Below are 20,881 nucleotides of genomic sequence, written 5' to 3'. Positions count from 1 at the left end.
AAGGCCTCGTTTCCATTAATTATGACTCTTCGTTGCACCAGAATGTGATTATATGGCATCAGTAGTGAGTTTAGGACCTTTCCCATACCTCCTCCCATCTTCTTCCCCAAACAACAACTACAACAACAATTACAACTACAACTACGACTACAACAACAGAGGGGCGGGGAGTGTGCGTCCTCACACCGGCTCGGTTACCCGCCATGACCATGCGCTCCACGGCGTTACCCCGAAGGGGCTGGCTGTCAGCTCCTCGTCAGGGGCGGAGCCAGTAACCCCCCCACGCACCCAATGAGAAGCAACGTGCCGATTCCATCTGGGGCGGAGCTAACGAGCCGAGGGCGTGTCACTCCCCGCCGGATATACGCGGCCCCGCGCCGGATGTGACGTCAGATGCGCCTCAGCTTGGAGAGAGAAGCCACCGCCACCCCCAGCGCGACGATACCTCCCCGCATCTTTGGACCGGACCGGACCGTACTGTACCCTGCCCCGAGCCCAGGAGGACCTGGAGCCATCGATACCCGCTTTCCTGTCATCAACCCCCGTGTGAGTCAGCCGTTGTCCCGTTTGTCTGTCGTCTGTCCGGGGTTAATATAAGAGTGTGTCTAAGTGCCTGTCTTTCTGTGATTATACCTCTAGCCCCTGTAATCTGACCTTTCCGTACGAATATAATCTCCTCCGGAGGTCTTGAGAATTGAAACATTGGTGTCGTATTGTGTTATTGTAATCCAGCCGGGTGTCTTCTTTTTCTTATTGAGCCAGCATCGCGCGACTAGTCAACGTTCGGGCACAATCGGGTAACTTGTGCAGACGTGGTCATACCATAAAACCGCTCGGTAAATAACATCCAAGCCACGTCTGTAACAATTGGTGTCGAGGAGTGGAATTCGAACCCGGGACTAAATTTATTAGGCCCAAATTGGTAACAAGTAGAATCGATTCGGAGCGCGTTTCCCGCGCGAAATTATAACGGCGAAATTTGTATTTGTTTTACGAAACTCGAATTTTGCAAGTCGCGCTATGGCGGATCAAGACGGCTGGGGTCCGGTAGGGGAGAGTGAGGCAGGGTCGGTCCAGGACCAAATTGAGGGACATGAGGGACATGAGGAGAGCGAAACAGCGGGGGTAGCAGGTGCACAAAATGGCGCTCTCGCGCACGATGCTTCAGGCGCGCAAAAAGGCGCCTCGCTGGTCACCGTGCCCGCGACCGAAGTAGCGCCGCTGGGAAGATTGGAACTTTTTTTTATACAAATGACGGCCCTTATGGAAAAGAATAGTGAGCGATTGGAGGGCCAAATGGGGTCCAATAGCGAGAAATTGAGGGAGGACATGGGGGCGCAGATCGGGGGGTTAGGGAGTAGAATAGAGGGATTAGACAAGAAATTAGAAGAAGTAAAACATGGGTTAACGGGGGTAGAAAACAGAATGGCCGCTCAAGAGAATCAAATGGAAGGGATGCAAAAAGGGTTAGAGGGGTTAGAAAACAGTATGGAAGGCAAATTGAGGGACATGAGGGACCAAGCGGAAAGGGAAGTTAACCAAATGGGGCAGCAGATAGAGGGGGTCAGAATGGGGGTAGAAGCCAAACTGGATGCTCACAGGGAGGAAATGGAGCAGATGAGGGTGGCATCTGGGCAGGAGATGCAAGTGATGGGAGAAGAGATCAGAAGAGGAGTGAGTGAGGAGGTCGGAGGAGTGCGCGAGGAGGTGAGGCACTGTAAGGAGCGCATGGAGAAGGAGGTGAGAAAGGGGACTGTAAAATTGCAAGGGGGTATAGAGGAGTTGACGCTGGGAGTAGAACAACTGACAGTGGGACAAAAGGAGTTGGGGGAACAGGTAAAGAAGAACACAGCGGTAATAGAGGGGTTAAAATCGACGCAGAAGGAGATGAAAAAGGACGTAGGGGTAATTAAAAAAGAGTGTCAGACGGTACATGAGGACTTGACGAAAAAAATGAACAAAGTGGTAGAGGTGATGGAGGTTAAAGAGCGGGAGGTGCGGGAGCACATAGAAAAAAATAAAGTGGAGTTAGAGGAAGAACTTAAAGGGGCGCACGAGGAGATGAAGGAGGTGAAGCAGAAATTAGAAGAAGTGGAAGAGGGGGTGAGCGAAATTAAAAAGCGACGGAGAGAGGATAAGAAAGAGATAAAAGAGGAGGTAAAAGAATTGGTCCAGAGTCTGTGTTCGGATCGTGATGATGTGCTCATTAACCGGATGAGGGATTCGCAGGTGATGGAGGAGAAGCGAAGAGAAAGAGGACCCGGTGTAAGTGGTGACCAATATGGTCGTGCGTATGATGCGCCAGGTGATTTAATAAGCTTGGGGGTCGAGATAGACCCGGATGTTCGTGAGAGGCCAAGAGTGAGGTGTATGGCTGGTCCGGAGGGTATGGAACGAGAGGTGCGAGGTGTGGGTGAGCAAGGTTGTGGTGGTATGGAATGGGTAGCGGGTTGCGGAGGTGTGACCCATGCATCGACACCAACAGGGGTAGTTGTTGGAGGGACCGGGGAGGCACGAGAGCCCCTTGGGGGTAGTGTACTGTGGGGGCCCGGCCGGTTCGGCCCCGCGCTGACCCCGCAAGGGGCGACGCACGGGGTCCGGCAGGCGGGCAACGACTCACATATGAGGTGGTCCCACAAGGTCCCACTCGCGCCGTATGACGGCAAGAGTGATCTACGCGCGTACCTGGCGCAGTTCGACTGTGTGTGTAAGGGCAACGGTTGGGGTGAGGACGAAGGTGGAGTACACCTGGTGGCCGCATTGCGCGGCGCGGCGGCGGAGGTGCTGACGGCATTACCAGCGGGTGCTCTCACCCTGCCAGCCCTCCGCGACGCCCTAATTAATCGATTCGGCATAGAACAGCAGAGCGAGCTTGTTAAAGCTCAGCTCGCGCTGCGAAAACGCAAGCCCCAGGAAGCCATCGGGGAACTTGCCCACGACATTCGCCGCGCAGTGGGGATCGCACATGCTAGCATGGCAGCGGATTCCCGGGAAAGCCTGGCGCTGGACCATTTTATCCAGGCCCTCCCGGATATTGAGCTCCGGCAACAGCTCGCCATGTGGCGCCCGCAGACTCTGAGCCAGGCGGCTGACGCTGCGGCCCGTTGGGAAGCAGCGAGGCCCCTAGCCCGAGGGGGCGAGCGTCTCGCAATGGCGGTCCGCCAGGTGGGACCCCCGATGGAGGGCGGACCCCTTAGGGGACCCGCCCCCGACGTGGGTCCTGACCTGGCGGGCATGGTCCGGAGGCTGGTGGACCAGCGCCTGGCGGGACCTGGACCATGGCAGGCGGCCCCGGAGGTGGCCCGCGGTGGACCACGAGCGGGTAATCCAATTCGGACCTACAGGGGGGGGAATTTGGAATTCCGGAGGCAAGCACCTTATCAGGTGAGGTGCTATACCTGCAACCGCCTGGGTCACCTGGCGCGGCACTGTCGAAACGCGCGCCGGGATGATCCCCGGCAGTTGAGGTCCTCAACTCCGCCCAGGGGGGAGCGGGTTAGCCGACCCCAGACACCCCCCCGCCAGACCCCGGGAAACTAGAAGGTGTCGGGCACGTAGGGCGGTGTTCGGCAGCAGAGGATGGAGGAGAGCCCTCATTGACGCGACAGGTCATTTATTGTGGCCAAATTGGAACCGGTAGCCTGACAATTAGATGCAAAATTGCCGGCGTGGGGGTAGACGCCGTAGTGGACACAGGAGCTAGCGCCACGATCATCAGCCCTGTGGTCCTTGATTCGAGCGCAGGTGGCTGGGATAAGATCCAGCGCCTGCAAAATTATAGTTTGCAGCTTGCTACCGGGGTAACGGCCCCGATCATAGGGCGTGGTTCTGTGACCCTCAAGTTAGGGTCGGTAAGGAGGGAGATAGATGTTTGGGTGGCGGAGGTGTGCGACCCATGTTTAATAGGGTTGGACCTGTTGACTGCCAGCGGTTGTAAAATCGACTTGTGCCGGGGGATCCTGCAGGTGGGAGTAGAAGAGCTGCCGTTAGGGGGAGTGAGCACGGCCGAGAGAGCGGAGCTGGAGGCTTCCGAGGCCGTGACCATCCCCCCAAGGGCCGAGGCGATAGTGCCGGCCCGGTGGGCAGCTCGCCCAACATGGCAGGAGTCCTGCGGCCTGGTCGAACCGGTGGCAGCGCAGTCCATACCGGGTTTAATCGTGGGCCGCACCCTTGTAAAAACGGACGGACCGGTAGTGGCCGTCCGAGTAATAAATATGAGTACAGAACCACGCACTATAGTAAGGGGCACGAGGGTAGCTGGCTGCACCCCAGTTGAGGAAGTCGCGACAGTGAGGGGCGAGAACGTCCAGCCGAGCCGACCCCGGGGGGAGCCTTCAATAACAAGTAGGAATTGGCCCGATCCCATTTGCGAGATGGTAAATCGTAGCAGCGTAGAGTTGGGAGGTACCCAGAGGGAGGCCTTACACAAACTGGTTGGGTCCCATTTGGACCTCTTCTCCCTGTCCACCGAGGATATTGGACGTACGGGCCTGGTGAAACATCAGATCCACACCGGTGAGGCCCGGCCTATTCGTCAGGCCGCCCGACGGCTCCCTTGGAGCAAGAGGGCGGAAGCTGACGAGCAGGTTGCAAAAATGCTCGACGCAGGTGTGATCGAGCCCTCGGGAAGTCCTTGGATGTCACCTGTTGTGCTGGTCAAAAAGAAGGATGGGACCACACGGTTCTGCGTGGACTATCGCCAGCTAAACAACGTGACACTCAAGGACTCATATCCCCTGCCAAGGATTGATGACACCCTCGATGCCGTTGCGGGCTCAAATTGGTTCACAACTTTGGACCTCAAGAGTGGGTATTGGCAGGTGGAGATGGATAGGGCAGGGAAGGAGAAAACGGCATTTTTCACAGGTAAGGGACTGTATCAGTTTACTGTGATGCCGTTTGGTTTGTGTAACGCCCCCGCCACCTTTGAGAGATTGATGGAGCATGTACTAGGCGGCATGCCATGGCAATCATGCCTGGTGTACCTGGATGACGTCCTGGTACATGCCCAAACGTTCCCCCAGGCACTAGCTAATTTGGACCAGGTGTTCGGGTGCCTCAGACAGGCAGGGTTGAAGCTGAACCCGAGTAAGTGCACTTTGTTTGCAAGAGAGGTAGCCTATCTAGGTCACGTGATTGGCCGCGAGGGGGTAAAAACAGACCCAGACAAAATTAAAGCGGTAGAGGAGTGGCCCGCACCACGTACCATCAAAGAGGTGCGGGGATTTTTGGGACTCTGCTCCTACTACCGGCGCTTTGTGGCGAAATTTGCGGAGTTGGCCCGTCCCCTCCACCGGCTTACGGAGAAGGGGACGCGATTTAATTGGACACGGGAGTGCCACGAGGCCTTCCAAAAATTGAAGGGGTGTCTAACATCCGCACCCCTTCTAGCTTACCCCACTAGTGACGGGACATTTACCCTGGACACGGATGCGAGCCAGGAAGGATTGGGCGCAGTTTTGTCTCAGACACAGGAGGGCGTGGAGAGAGTGATTGGTTATTATAGTCGGGCCTTAAGTAGGCCCGAGAGAAATTATTGCGTCACTCGCAAAGAGTTATTGGCTATGCTGGCTGCCATGAACCATTTCCACCCGTACTTGTACGGGCGGAAATTTTTGGTTAGAACTGACCATTCCTCCTTGCAATGGCTCCTTCGGTTCAAGGAACCGGAGGGCCAAATTGCAAGGTGGTTGGAAAAGTTGCAGCAGTACGATTTTGATGTGGCCCATAGGGCCGGGAAGGCCCATGGTAATGCGGACGCACTCTCTCGGCGTCCTTGTCTGGGGGAAAACTGTAAATTTTGTGCGAGACACGAGGAGAGGGAGCAATTGGGCGATTCCGCCCCGATTCTCGTCGTCCGGGCAACCCGGGTGAGAGGGCCAATTTTGCCACTAACCGCGGACGAGGAATTTGGAGAGTTGGCTTGGAGCACGGCCCAGCAGGAGGATCCTGTTCTGGGGCCGGTGTTCCAATGGGTCAAATTGGGGCAAAGACCAAAGGGGGAAGAGGTCACCCCCCTCGGGGCACAAACAAAGGCATATTGGGCTCAGTGGCAGACCCTGGAATTGAAAGGCAACATCTTGTATCGCAAGTGGGTGGAGGTTCCCTCTGATCGAACTTCCTGGCTGGTGATAGTCCCTGACAAATTCAAGAACGTCATATTGCAACAGGTGCATGGTACCCGCTCCGGCGGCCATTTGGGCAGGACAAAGACAATATCTCGGGTCCGCCGGAGGTTCTATTGGGTGAATATGGGGCGCGACATACAGGACTGGTGTCGGAGATGCGACGCCTGTTCTGCCAAAAAGGGACCAGCACGGAGGATGAGGGCCCCCCTTCAATTACATCAGGTGGGGGCCCCCCTTGAGCGGGTGGCTATGGATATTCTAGGACCGCTGCCCCGCACCCGCCAAGGTAATAAGTATATCCTCGTTGTAATGGACTATTTCACCAAGTGGCCGGAGGCCTACGCCCTCCCCAACCAAGAAGCAGGGGTGGTAGCGCAGGCCTTCGTGGAAGGATTTGTGTGCCGGCATGGGATTCCACAGGAGTTGCACACCGACCAGGGACGAAATTTTGAGAGCAAATTGCTAAAAGATGTGTGCAGTCTCCTGTCAATTCGGAAAACCAGAACAACGCCTTTAAGACCTCAATCTGACGGGATGGTGGAAAGATTCAATCGAACTCTAATCCAACAACTGGCACTGTTCACCACCACCCGTCAGGATGACTGGGACGAACATCTCCCTTACTTGCTCATGGCCTACCGAACCAGCCAGCACGGGGCCACCGCATGCAGTCCAGCGTTGCTTATGTATGGGCGGGAGTTACGGGCTCCCGCCGACTTGCTATGCGGTCCCGTGCCAGACACAGTGGTTAACCCGCCGAGGGAGGGGTACGCACGTCACCTAGAGGAAGGCATGGAGCTAGTCCATGCCTTCGCCCGCCGCCAACTCCATCTGGCGGGGGAAAAGATGAAGCGCAGGTACGACGACCGGAGCCAGGGGAGTCAATACGCTCCGGGGATGAAGATTTGGTTCTTTAATCCCCGGAGGCGAAAGGGAAGGTGCCCAAAACTCACCTCCCCCTGGCAAGGCCCAGGAGTCGTCCTGTCGCAAATCTGTGACGTGGTCATTAAGATCAAAATGGGGCCACGAGCCCTCCCTCGGATCGTCCACGCCGACCGGATAAGACCTTACACCGGCGAGCAGGCGCCCCCGTGGATTGCCTCGGCTTTAGATGCCGAGGCGGGACCCAGTACCTCTGAATAAGGGGGGCTTATTAGTGCCAGAGGACTGGGGGATTGAGGAGCGATAGGCCCGGTGGGAGAGGGTGGCATCCCTGCCACCTTTCCCAAGGGGGGCAAAGGAGCAATAGCTTATGGGGTGTATGGCAGTGAAAACTAGCCCGGGTGGGTTAGGATATTGTGTGTAGGGATCTAGAGAAGATGACCTTAGGTAACGTTAAGGTTAGTTAGTGACTGATACCTGTAGTGGGGACGCAGGTAGATTAGTATGGATGATAATGACGTGGGAGCGCAATAGTTTAAAGGGACGACTGGGAAGCGCAAGTTTCAGAAGGGAGTAGTTAGCTGAGATGATGCCGTGTTTGTGAGAATTGAACAGGTGTGATTGCACAGGGGTGCAATTGGACAGGTGTGTGGAGCAGTGTATGAGTCGTGAGTGTGTGGATCAGCGCGAATGCGCTTGGGGAGAGAAGGGTGCAGGTGGCACCAGGTGTGAGAGCACAGGTGTGCAAGTACAGGTGTGTGGAGAGAGTTGGAGTAAGTGGTACGGAGTGGTGTGCATGGTGCGAAGGTGTGAATGGGGGAAGAGTGGACCCCCATCACGGATACCCGGGGCGGGTAGTGTAAGTGTTAGGTAGAGGGTACAGGTAAATTGTGGTTGGATATTGGCATTTGTGGTGCGGTTGCAGAATGGTGTTGTGGATGGGTGCATTAGTGTTGTGGAAATGGCTGGGCGTGTAGCCTGTTAGTGTGTGTAGTTGGTTGGGCACTCCACCACTGTGAGGATGTCGGCCAGGTGAGGCCGCAGGTGGGCTCTGGGAGCCGGTAGTTGTGAGTGGGTGCCTGAGGATCCCGGGTGTGGCTCGGGTAGCCCAGTGCCAGAGAGGGCACCGAGTGGGGAGAGAGCCAGAGGGCCTTCCCCAGGTAGTTAGGTTAGGGTAAGGAGCAGGTAAGCTCGGAGGCAACTACAGTGGTGGAGGTGTGCAGGTGGGTAGCCCCGCTGGGAGAGGTACACGCCACAGCCCAGAAATTGTGCGAGGGCACCGGGAGATGAATTGGGGGAGTGAGACCCCAAATTGAAGAGCACCACAGTTTGGCCAATGGGAATTGGTTTTTAGAACCCATAGTGTAAGAGGGCCAATGGTTTGGCCGGAGAAAGACCCCGGGTAGTGTAAAGTTGTTAAAGTCACTTAGGAAATAGTTAGGATTGATGAACCTGTCGCACCATACGCAGCCACTTACCTGTGGTGATGATGATGACTCCACACCTGTGTTTTCTTTGTTTTGTTGCAGAAATGAGAATTGCTGTGTGGATTGGTGAGACACATCACGACGTGGATGAGACATTGGGGTGATTCCATCTCTCCCTCCCTAGGAGGGACTGATGATGAATTGGTAATGGCAAATTTTGATGTTGAGTTGAAAATGGCAAATTTTGAGGAGAGTTGAAAATGGCAAATTTGATTGGTTAGGAGGGAGAGAAGACGAATTTGGTTTATGGGAGGAACGGGGAAGACAGTAGGGATGTTTGTTGATTTGTAAAGTAGATGTTTATGGGTAGTGTTGTGTTGTGTGGATACAGTAAGGGGTAAGGGAGGGGCCATGTAGGTTACCTGGTGGGGGGGGGGGGGGGCGTACGATAGGAACGTACCTGTCTCACCTGGTTCCCATGTGCCCCCAGTGTGCATTACCTTATATTGCGTGCACTTTTGCGCCCTTACCACCTTACTCACTTGTTTCTTCTTTTGTCTCCCACCTCCGAGGATCTGGCTTTGGGGTAGAGAGAGAGGAGAGAGAGGTGCTGGCTGCGCAGTTGTGGGCCTGCACTTTCGCTGTTTGCTGCCGGGATCGATACACCATATGGACCGCAATGTTTGTGGCCACCCACAATGGACCGCAGTTCGTTTGCGGCCAAGCACCACCCGGGGATGGACCTATGGGTCAACGTGGCACCTATGCCATAAAGGTGAACCACTGTTAATTAACACCACTGAAGGCCACACGAAGAGCAAGAGACACCTGCAGGGTTAGGGGTTGTCGAATTTATTTTTATTCCAATGAACAATGGTGACTGCACCGATTGGTGGTGGGGTGGTGCTTTTGATGCTGGGAAAGGGTGCTCTGCACGTTATTAAAGGCCGTCGGCCACAGAGCACTCGTGGGTTGGTGTATCGATGTTGGCAAGCGCGCTCTCTCTATGCATAACATCTGCATGTGTTCCTCCAAAAACAGGTCCTGGATCGTAGTGTAAATAGCAGCGTAGTCTTGTAAATAATGCTCCCTACCGGCTGTATGTTTAGTTTGAGAATTCTTTCCGGATTCGGTTATCCTGTGGGTGTGTTTCTGTGAGGAGAAGGGTGCAACGTCGCAGGGGGACATATTTACTCATTTGTGAATATCTGTAAAACTGTCGCACTCAGGGTAGAGTTAATAGTAGAGGGAACTACATTGCGTGCCACACTAAAGTAGGTAAAAATTTATCGGGTCGGGACGCCCCGAGGGTAGAGAAGGGTGCAATGTTGCGAATATGGAATTTGGCCTCCATATCCGCTTGTAAATATTCCCCTATTTTCTCCAATACTCCCCAACTTTCCCCAATCCCCCATTCCCTAGTCCCATTGCATGTAAATAACAATCAGTAGAGCCGACCTTCCCCTTATTCCCCCATTAAATGTCGTGCCCAGGTCCACCGCACCACACGTAGACAACTTTCGGACATCTTCCTAGTTATTCTTAATCTATGTCAGTTAAGGCCTCGTTTCCATTAATTATGACTCTTCGTTGCACCAGAATGTGATTATATGGCATCAGTAGTGAGTTTAGGACCTTTCCCATACCTCCTCCCATCTTCTTCCCCAAACAACAACTACAACAACAATTACAACTACAACTACGACTACAACAACAGAGGGGCGGGGAGTGTGCGTCCTCACACCGGCTCGGTTACCCGCCATGACCATGCGCTCCACGGCGTTACCCCGAAGGGGCTGGCTGTCAGCTCCTCGTCAGGGGCGGAGCCAGTAACCCCCCCACGCACCCAATGAGAAGCAACGTGCCGATTCCATCTGGGGCGGAGCTAACGAGCCGAGGGCGTGTCACTCCCCGCCGGATATACGCGGCCCCGCGCCGGATGTGACGTCAGATGCGCCTCAGCTTGGAGAGAGAAGCCACCGCCACCCCCAGCGCGACGATACCTCCCCGCATCTTTGGACCGGACCGGACCGTACTGTACCCTGCCCCGAGCCCAGGAGGACCTGGAGCCATCGATACCCGCTTTCCTGTCATCAACCCCCGTGTGAGTCAGCCGTTGTCCCGTTTGTCTGTCGTCTGTCCGGGGTTAATATAAGAGTGTGTCTAAGTGCCTGTCTTTCTGTGATTATACCTCTAGCCCCTGTAATCTGACCTTTCCGTACGAATATAATCTCCTCCGGAGGTCTTGAGAATTGAAACATTGGTGTCGTATTGTGTTATTGTAATCCAGCCGGGTGTCTTCTTTTTCTTATTGAGCCAGCATCGCGCGACTAGTCAACGTTCGGGCACAATCGGGTAACTTGTGCAGACGTGGTCATACCATAAAACCGCTCGGTAAATAACATCCAAGCCACGTCTGTAACAATATGAATCAAATGTATCAATAAATGACTTTCCTAAGAATCCCAAATGAAACGAGAAAGAGCAATCAGAGATTGCAGACCCTCACCATGATTTGGTTTGTGTGGTGTGTTTTGTGTGGCAAATAAATGGAAGGATGTACGAAATGAAAGGTCATTGATTGCAACGACCTATCATTTAGACCAAAATGAACGGGGGTCTTAAAGGGTCTTAGGGCTATAAATGGTCTTAAGGGTCTAAAGGTTCTTAGGGGTCTTTAAGGGTCTTAAGGGCTGTTCGGGGGTCTTAGGGTCATAAATGGTCTTGGGGGTCTTAAACGATTTTAAGTGTCTAAAGGGTCTTAGGTGTTTAAAGGGTGTAAAGAGTCTTAAAGGTTCAAAAGGCATGAAAGGTTTAAACTGGTCTAAAAGTTCTAAGGGGTCTAAAATGGGTAAGGGCTCTAAAGGTCGACATGTCTGAAAGGTAATGTATACCTTTTAGTAATGTAAAGTTTTAGTTGTAAGTTTTAGTAATTTAGTAATGTTTTAGTAATGGTAATGTATACCTTTTAGTAATGGTAATGTATACCTCCAATAGTCCGTAATCAATAGAGGTAATTAATAGATGAAGTCAAGGTCCAATAATAAGTAGCTAATAGACATACTCACGGTCCAACTCACGTTCATAAAGTATACAGTACGTAATTAAGAGACATACTCACAGAGGTCGACCCAGACTTCACCTCGATGAGGGTTCACCGTCCACCCGTGTTTTTCAGTTTTATATACAGTACTAGTGTGGATCGGCTCGCTACGCGAGAATCACGTAGCGGAATCACCGAAGCATAGACGAGAGCCTGATTTAGCGTTTACAGCTGCACCACAGATAATGACGAAGGGAGCTCCAAGCTGAAAAGGACCAATTTTTTTTGGTTGAAAGACAGGAGAGGTTTGAGGGACGATAAGTTCAGAAAGTAAGCACTGGTCAACATGCTGATCGTCTACTCAAAATGGTGTGTAAATCCCCAAAATGGCACCAACGCGGTAATACTAGGTGCAGCAATGATACAGAAGTGCAACATCCGACAGGTAGGTCCAATGAATGAATTGATTTGAGGGAGTTCAGTGGAGAATACCTCAATGGGTACATATAAGAAGACAAGCTGAATCTCCTCTATGGACTGGACTGGCGCACAGTGGGTTAAAGTTGAGCAGTCCTGGCAAAGGAATTGATGAATCATTAAACCATCACAGGTTCCATACAAAAGACCCCGATCTCTCCATTACTGTGGAAGTCAAATTTAAATGAGATGCACCACTGGAAACAAAGCATGGCAGCTTAAGAGAAGTCCCATCCTTCTCATTCTCCGTCATCATCCTTTTCTGTTCCAAACGCGTTGTTTTTTTTCCATTGTTACTGTCAGCATCGTTTTAGGAATGTTGATTGACAGCTCAAAGTCTTCATTAACTACAGGTTATTATATGGTGATTGTATCATCAGAAAGGATGTAGCCAGAGATTCAAAAAGAAATTACACAGGCACCCAGAACCTTACATGCCCCATACAAGACGGTATTCATGGATAACCTCCTTAGAGTGAAGACCAAATGTAAGGTGCAGTACTGGGCATCTGTGCTCTCATTGCTGTTGTAAGGATCTGAATGCTGGATTTAAGAATATTGGACTCAGTATATCATGTGTTTATGCCCGACACTATTCATCTCCAGCACACATTGACCCAGCACATAACATCCCAATATCTGGAAACTGTAGCACATCAAGTTATCTAAAGCGCTTAGGTCACCTTGACCACATTCCTCTACCATCACATACCAAAAATGAGTTTCCTCAGTTAGCTACGTTAACCTGTCCATGATTTGGGCTTATAATAAGCTGGAGAGATACGATTCACGAAGACCGTGGGGAAATTGAAGTACCACAAGGCAAGTGGTCTGACGAGTCAACTACATCTCACGGAAGATACAATGCCACCTACTACCCAGGGGAGTAGGGGTAACTATCATGGCCGTGTGAAGATGTGTAACATATAGATGGCAGATCTTATGGGAAGATTATTCTGATTTACACGAGGTCATGAAACCGGACGTACAGATTGAGACTGACAACAAAGTGCGAGATGAACTGCAAGTGATCTTAATCTGGGGCTACTGGTTTCTCGAGTCGAACCGTTATATTAGTTACCCTTTCGTCAGTCAAGTGTTACTGCCACACAACAGTGGCGCAGAATTCCATCAGTGACAACCCAGGAGAAACAAGCAATTGCTTGCCAAGTCCACATGAACCCATGACAAAGCCTTGCTGACATAAGCCAACGAAGCACATTACATGTTATGTTACGCATCTTCGTGATGCACTAAAGGGAATAAAAGGTGGCTACAAATAACGAGTGGATTGCAAATGACAGCTGTCTCGACGTAACAAAAATGCCATTCGATTTCTTATACAAGTTCCTCGAGATTGGCAATGAAAACCACAGAGCACATTTGGGAACACCTCGACTGGGAGCATTGAATGACGGACACTGACAACGCTGAAATAATGACCCATACAGATATAGAAGTCTGAACCAGAATGTAATTAAAGAACCTGAGTCCATTAACACCATGATTAAATTAAAGCCCTACATCCAGCTCATGGAGGATCGTACCAAACGCAAAATATCGTTTTGCGCTCGTATGCACATTCATTTGGTTTATCGCGACTATATATTCAATCGCGTGGGGCGCTGCTCATTTTATCCTGGTAGGGTGCTGTGTTTTACGACTATAAGGAAGGTGGCCGAGATTGCTGCAATGACCTTGAAGCGCAGAATCCTTCAACACAATTTATGGAAATTATACTTAATTGCCAAGTATATTATAATAGAACGAAACACAGGCTTTATATTGGTAAAATCCTAGCACTGAACTCATGACACTCCGACTTGTGTGTGTGTGTGTGTGTGTGCGCACGTGCGTGTGTGTGTGTGTGTGTGTGTGTGTGTGTGTGTGTGAGAGAGTCCGTACCAGGTGGTTCATCTTGGCTCTCTGAAGAGGTGTTACCATCAGAGGTTACTTGTACCTCATTCTGAATGACACACAAGTCAAGGAAAGACAATGAGGATCTGATGTGCTGTCCAAAAGGGCAGAACAAACCAGAAACAACAAAAATATCAAGGAAAAAAAACGTTTACAATTTAAATTGTGATTTCTCGAAAATCTAAATTAAAGCCATTCTTTATTTAGGTAATTATTTAATAATATTATTTATTTATTAAAGCCTTAAATAAATTAACGCCTGGTGTTGGCTTAGCGGTTAGGGTGCCGGCTTGGGATCCTAGGATCCTGGGTTCGAATCCCGGTCGATCGCTGAATTAACGCCAGGGGGTTGACTCAGCCTGTCATCTTGAGTACCAGCTTGCTCGGATGAATGATCCCGGTGTGTACCCTGATTTAGAATAGGTACACCATATCCCTGCGCATTGTAAGAGGCGACCAAGGGTTGGCGTCAGGAAGGGCATCCGACCATAAAAACATTGCCTCAAACAGGGAACCATGATTGTCATGGGGCCCGCAAGGCTAACCCCCGCTCTAGTGGGGAAAAATGGCCGTAAAACGATCATTCATTCATTCATTCTTTATTTAGGTAATGTTGAAAAGGCAAGATTTTAATGGCATGGAATCGTGGAAATTGTACCCAATCTAGTATTTCTGAAAAGCTAAAAAGATCCTTTATTGGAATTTCGTGAAAAAGGTGATGCAACTTTGTGACCTCATTTACCAAGGAGGTGTCTCGAATAAAGGTGATCATCTGTGGGCTAAATGTATTCCAAGTAAACTATCAAGAACGATGCTAGCCTTGGTCCAGATATTGCTGAACTATTGGAAATATCAGGTACAACCTGATTTAAAGCGGTCAAACTGTTTGTACAACATCAGTGCGAGTTTAAAGTGCTCCTATGGAAAAATATTGTAATTTTGCAGTGGGATTGACAGGATACTTCGGTGGTAACATAACTTTGAATTGTCTAGCTGAGGTTTGATTCACAGCCTAACTATAAGCTGTCATCCTGGTGTTTCACAGGCAAGCTCCGTCATTATTAAACACATCTCCTTCAAGGAGGACACGAAGCCAGGTGTCCCACTTTTGAAACGAGTAGGCCATTGTGTACCAATACCCTGGCTAAATTGAAATCTCCTTCAAGGAGGACAAGAAGCCAGGTGTCCCACTTTTGAAACGAGTAGGCCATTGTGTACCGATACCCTGGCTAAATTGAAATCTCCTTCAAGGAGGACACGAAGCCAGGTGTCCCACTTTTGAAATGAGTAGGCCATTGTGTACCGATACCCTGGCTAAATTGAAATCTCCTTCAAGGAGGACACGAAGCCAGGTGTCCCACTTTTGAAACGAGTAGGCCATTGTGTACCGATACCCTGGCTAAATTGAAAATCCCAACAGCTTCATCAGTTGCCTGTGATAGGGCAGCGAACTATTCCAAGCGTAAATTCTCTGATATGAGGAAGGTTCTCCGATATATAATAATTATGATTACAGCAACAGTTTTCAGACAACTGTTATGCTTTAGCCATGTTGAACCATGTTCTGTTTTGGTCTTAAATTGGATATATACACTCAGTGTACAAAACACTCGGAACACCTTCCTAATATTGAGTTGCACCCCCTTTTGCCCTCAATTTTTCGGTGCATGGACTCTAAAAGGTGTCAAAAGCGTTCCACAGGGATGTTGGCCCATGTTCACTCCAATGCTTCCCACAGTTGTGTCAAGTTGGCTGATATTAGATCTCAACTCTGAATAGCTCGTTTCATCCCCTTCCTACAGATGCTCAATTGGATTGAGATCTGGTGACTGGGCAGGCCAATGCAGTAAGGTGAATTCACTGTCATGTTCGTGGAACTATTCATGGACAATCCTAGCCTTGTGGCATGGGGCCTTATCCTGCTGAAGAAACCCATTCGCAGATGGATACACTGCTGTCATGAAGGGATGCACCTGATTGGCAATGATGTTCAGATATCCTGTGACTTTCAAACATTGATCCACTTTTATCAAGGGGCCAAATGTGTGCCATGAAAACACACCCCACACCACGACCATCAACCTGGAATGTTGACACACGGCATGATGGATGCATGTTTTCATGTGGTTTCCTCCATGCCCTAGTCCTCCCATCAGCATGAAACAGCAGGGACCGGGATTCATCAGACCAAGCAATGTTTTTCCAATCCTCCAGTGTCCAGTGGTTTAGATCATTAGCCTGTTGCAACCACAGGTTCTTGTTTTTTTGCTGAAAGAAGTGGAACTCCGTACGGTCTTCAGCTCCATACCTTACTAGTGTCAACATACGACAAGTTGTGCATTCTTTTATGGGTCTTTCGGTACCAATGTTGTGCTGGACTATCAGTTGACTAACTGTAGCCCTTCTGTCTCTCTGCACAATTCATGTCAGCCTCCTTTGGCCTATTTCATCAATGAGCCATTTTCAACCACTGGCCTGCCATTGGCTGGATGTCCTTTGGGTGGTGGAATATTCTTGATACACATCGGGAACTCTTGAGCATGAAAACCCCAGCAGCATTGCAGTTCTTGACACACTCAAACTGGTGCACCTGGCACCTACTACTATGCCCTGTATAAAGGAACTTAAATCTTTTGTCTTGCCCTTTCCCAATTTGAATGGCACACATACACAGTCCATGTCTCAAGGCTTTAAAATCCTTCTTTAACTTGTATCCTCCCCACCATCTACACTGATTGAAGTGGATTTAACAGGAGCAATCAAATAAGGTATCATGGCTTTCACCTGGATTCACCTGACCAGTCTATTTCATGGAAAGACCAGGTGTTCCTAATGTTTTGTACATTGAATGTATATATATATATATATATATATATATATATATATATATATATATATATATATATATATATATATATATATATATATATATATATATATATATATATATATATATATCCTGCTATGTATAAGTGGCGTCTGTTCCTTTGTTTGTGTTTGTTTGACTACTATGGACTCCTTAACCGTTGAACTGTAAGAGTTGCAAACTCGTATGATTGTAGTTTGAAGGAATGGGGGAAGTGCGGAGGGGAGTGGATGGGGAAGAGGTGTAAAGGAGGATTTTGGGAAGTTAAATAATAATAGTCTGAGTGGTTCAGGGTGGGGGAAGTACCTGCATTCTCTCGATGTAAATATTTATGGTACATAGCATTGATCCCGTTGGGAGGGAGTATTACAAGTCATACAAAAATACGACGATTCTAGGGAATTACCCCATCCATAATTCCAGAGCAATTAACATGTCCGCAAGGAAAGGATCTTCGCTAATACATTCAATCTGCACCGAGCTATGATCCATTTTCTTCTTCAAACAAAACATGGTAGGGAAATGAAAGATTGTGTACCTTCTGACGTTGAGAGCATAACTGATCATTTGAGACCAGGCAAGGCATAACAGGTACACCAAACATGCGCCAAGCTTCAGGCTTCGACCGATCCCCATTTCTGGCCACATTTTCTCCCTCTGCAGTCACCGGCATTGCTTCATCCGGCACATCTGTATCGGTATGGCTCTCTTCCCTACATTAAGAAATCAGGACAAAGCAAGTCCAGCGAAAACGAAAGTATGCCATTTGCTTTTTCAATTGTTCTATGCAAACTTCCAGAGTCAATCCCTCAAATATAACTAGGAAGACAAGATCATAATCAAACTATAAAATCATTAAAATACTTTGAATATCACTGGTCAACAAAATTTTTAAAGTTTTATGGTTCTAGTATATTTTGAGGTGATTCTAACCAACATGAACCTGTAGATTTCGATTATGATATCCAATTTTCACTAGCACATCCAGTTTTGGAGAACCAGTATACCATAGGAGTATCAGCCACAGCCGAAATTCGTCTTGTACTCACTAATCAGGACTTCGTAACTAGACTATGAGCTGGAAAGCATTGCTTGGGATAGCTTTGTGGCTCTCGCGAACAATTACCTTGGAAATTTTCGAGCACCAAATTATGAAGAGCTTGTGGACAAGATGTTGAAGAGTTACCAGGCGCTCGGTACTCGAATGTCACTCAAGATACATTTCTTCCATTCTCATCTGGACTTCTTTCCACAAAATCTTGGCGATGTCAGTGATGAACATGGAGAAAGGTTTCACCAGGAAATTGCCATCATGGAGACTCGATATCAAGGCCGATTCAATCCAAACATGATGGGCGACTACTGTTGGACTTTACAGTGTGAAAGTGATTGCTCCTACAAACGCAAAAGTAAAGTTCAGAAGCACTTTTAATGTGATGTAAATAAAAACTTAAAGTTCATATTATTTTTTGTGATATTATATAAAGTTCATATTATTTTTGGAGATTTACATTTTTTATGTGATGTAAATAAAAACTTAAAGTTCATATTGTTTTTTGTGATATTATATTATATAAAGTTCATATTATTTTTGGAGATTTACATTTTTTATGTGATGTAAATAAAAACTTTAAGTTCATATTATTTTTGGAGATTTACATTTTTTATGTGATGTAAATAAAAACTTAAAGTTCATATTATTTTTGGAGATTTACATTTTTTATGTGATGTAAATAAAAACTTTAAGTTCATATTATTTTTGGAGATTTACATTTTTTATGTGATGTAAATAAAAACTTAAAGTTCATATTATTTTTGGAGATTTACATTTTTTATGTGATGTAAATAAAAACTTAAAGTTCATATTATTTTTTGTGATATTATATAAAGTTCATATTATTTTTGGAGATTTACATGTTTTTATGTGATGTAAATAAAAACTAAGTTCATATTATTTTTTGTGACAATAAATAGACTTATTGAGACTTAATCAAGAAATTCGCATGCTCCAAAGATTTTTTCCACACTTATGATGTACTACGTCAAGGTTACGTGAAAGCGAAATTTTAAGGTCAGATTCGGATGGATTCAGGAGTGTGGATTTGAGAATTGTGTTTTTTTTTGTGTGAAAATATCACCCTCCGTAGTGTAAAGGTCAAAAGGTCGTCCTCGTAGTTACTCCATCGCATCACGTAGCAAACCATAGATCTCCCTGTTCAGTAGTTATCTCCTTATTATGTGTATTAGTTTAAGGCTCTGTTCCCACTAGTTGACACTGCATTGCACCGAATTGACATAAGATAGATCCCTCCGACGCCCCCATGGCATCTTCGAAGTGCCAGTAACTTTGGGTGGGGTTATTGGCACCACCTTCACCCCAAACTCCATTACGCACGCGGTCAAGTTGGGGAAGAAAGGCGTGTCTCCGCCGATCGTCATCAAAGGTGGAGCAAAAGAGCCCGTGCCAGCCAACCGGCACTGCAGTGAGCGGCCCGGTAGGCGTGCCTTGGTAGCCCGCGGCTTGATCTCGGGGAGGGCAATAAAAAGGGCGACGGAGCGACTGCTTGGGGAGATGAGTGAGGAGGGCGCACGGAGCAGTCAGTGAAGGAGGAGCTGAAAGTTGAGCTTTGACGTGCAGTTTTCGACCCGCTGTGGCGAAGCAACGCGACCGTGCGACCCAGATTGCGGAGGATCGGTGGCCGCTCACCTCGAGCCTTGCCGTTTACACGGACCGGACCCGCATCCTCCCCGCCTTGTGATCCCGCCTCGTCCGTCCAGCCATCCCTCTGGTCCGAGCTGAACCTTCCTCCCTTTCCAGCCACTCGTGCCTGCCTTCATTTCCCATTCGTGTGAGTCTGTCTTTGTTTGTTCTGTCCTGGGTTTTCAAGTAAGACTGCCATAGGTAAGCTAGCGTTGCACTGTGTCCTTCTGGTCCGTCCCTCTTTCTGTAATTATTTTCTTATTCTTCCTTCTTCCTTGGTTTCTTTGATTGTGTAAATAGTAATTAGTAAATAAATCATATTTGTATTTCCCACCTTTGTTCTGCTTCTTCTTCACATTCGGTCGTTTTAGTGATTTCCCCATTGAAAACCTGTGGCGCGATTTTGGCCAACGTTCAATAATCGGGTCTAGTCCTTGTTAATAGTTTGTGCTGCGGTTGCTAAAACCGCTCGGCAATTAACATCTGTCCGCGGTACGAACGGGGCTGCGCACCTGCCTTTCCGGAGGTAGCTGTGCAGCGTCAGGAGCGGAGATGGCCAGTGAAAATAGAAGGGGGGATTAACCCCCCCCCCCCTAAGGGGAGTGCCGTACTCCGTTTCCGTAACAATAGACTTATTGAGACTTAATCAAGAAATTCGCATGCTCCAAAGATTTTTTCCACACTTATGATGTACTACGTCAAGGTTACGTGATAGCGAAATTTTAAGGTCAGATTCGGATTCGTGGGCACCAAATTAGTTAGAAACAGTTGAAAATAAGTCAGAACCAATTTAGCTGTTGACCAGTGATATCAACATACAGTATTTACCACCAGGGGATGTTCATAACAAAGCTGTGGGTAAGACTTCAGGCATCGATGCCAAACATTCAATGTTCTTTTTATACTTTCTTACCAATTATGCATACTTGTAAATTGAAAAACAGAAAATGTTAGTGTTTCTTGGATTTAATTTTATATTGGTGAAAGGGACTTGGAGAAAGGGAGAGGCAGCAGTAAGTAAGAAATAGAGAGTAGGGAAGTGATTGAGAAAATCTCATCAATGTACAACAGAAATGAGAAAACAATGGACGCCAGTACAAGGTAGTTGGGCAAGGTATGGGCACTTAAATAACCATTGACAGCTAGTGCTTCAGTCCTTTCATCATAATCCTTCACATTTATGATTGAACTGTCTTAAGCGCAAAAACATGAAAATTGCTGTAAAGGTCAAAAGGAGGTCTTCATGTAGTGTCGATGTCCAGTGCACCATTTGGGAGAAGGCACCATAGTGAACGAAGTTCTAGCTGCTACTTGAATGTTGTTTGTTGGTATTTATAACTGACATTTAGAACGAACAAGCAATGAAACACACAAATAAATGGACTATCTGACCCAAATGACCTGTGCCATATACTGTCGTGGCCAAAAATATTGGCACCC

At 48.3% G+C, this 20,881-nt stretch overlaps 1 protein-coding gene across 2 annotated transcripts in view; it reads right to left on the bottom strand.

The window, feature by feature from the left end:
* LOC137435456 (F-actin-uncapping protein LRRC16A) overlaps window positions 1-20,881 on the bottom strand; it is a 210,878-nt gene that overhangs the window by 9,375 nt on the left and 180,622 nt on the right. For both annotated transcript variants that reach the window (XM_068129246.2, XM_078784298.1), the window contains exons 34-35: window positions 17,279-17,453; window positions 13,863-13,923 (exon numbers count right to left, since the gene is read on the bottom strand). In XM_068129246.2, the coding sequence (XP_067985347.2) occupies window positions 13,863-13,923; window positions 17,279-17,453 (236 nt within the window). The remainder of the gene's footprint in view (window positions 1-13,862; window positions 13,924-17,278; window positions 17,454-20,881) is intronic.

Source organism: Myxine glutinosa, chromosome 9 (genome assembly GCF_964187855.1).
Source record: "Myxine glutinosa chromosome 9, kmMyxGlut1.1, whole genome shotgun sequence".
In the NCBI taxonomy this organism is placed as follows: Eukaryota; Metazoa; Chordata; class Myxini; order Myxiniformes; family Myxinidae; genus Myxine; species Myxine glutinosa.
This window is presented reverse-complemented; position numbering and strand designations above follow the sequence as displayed.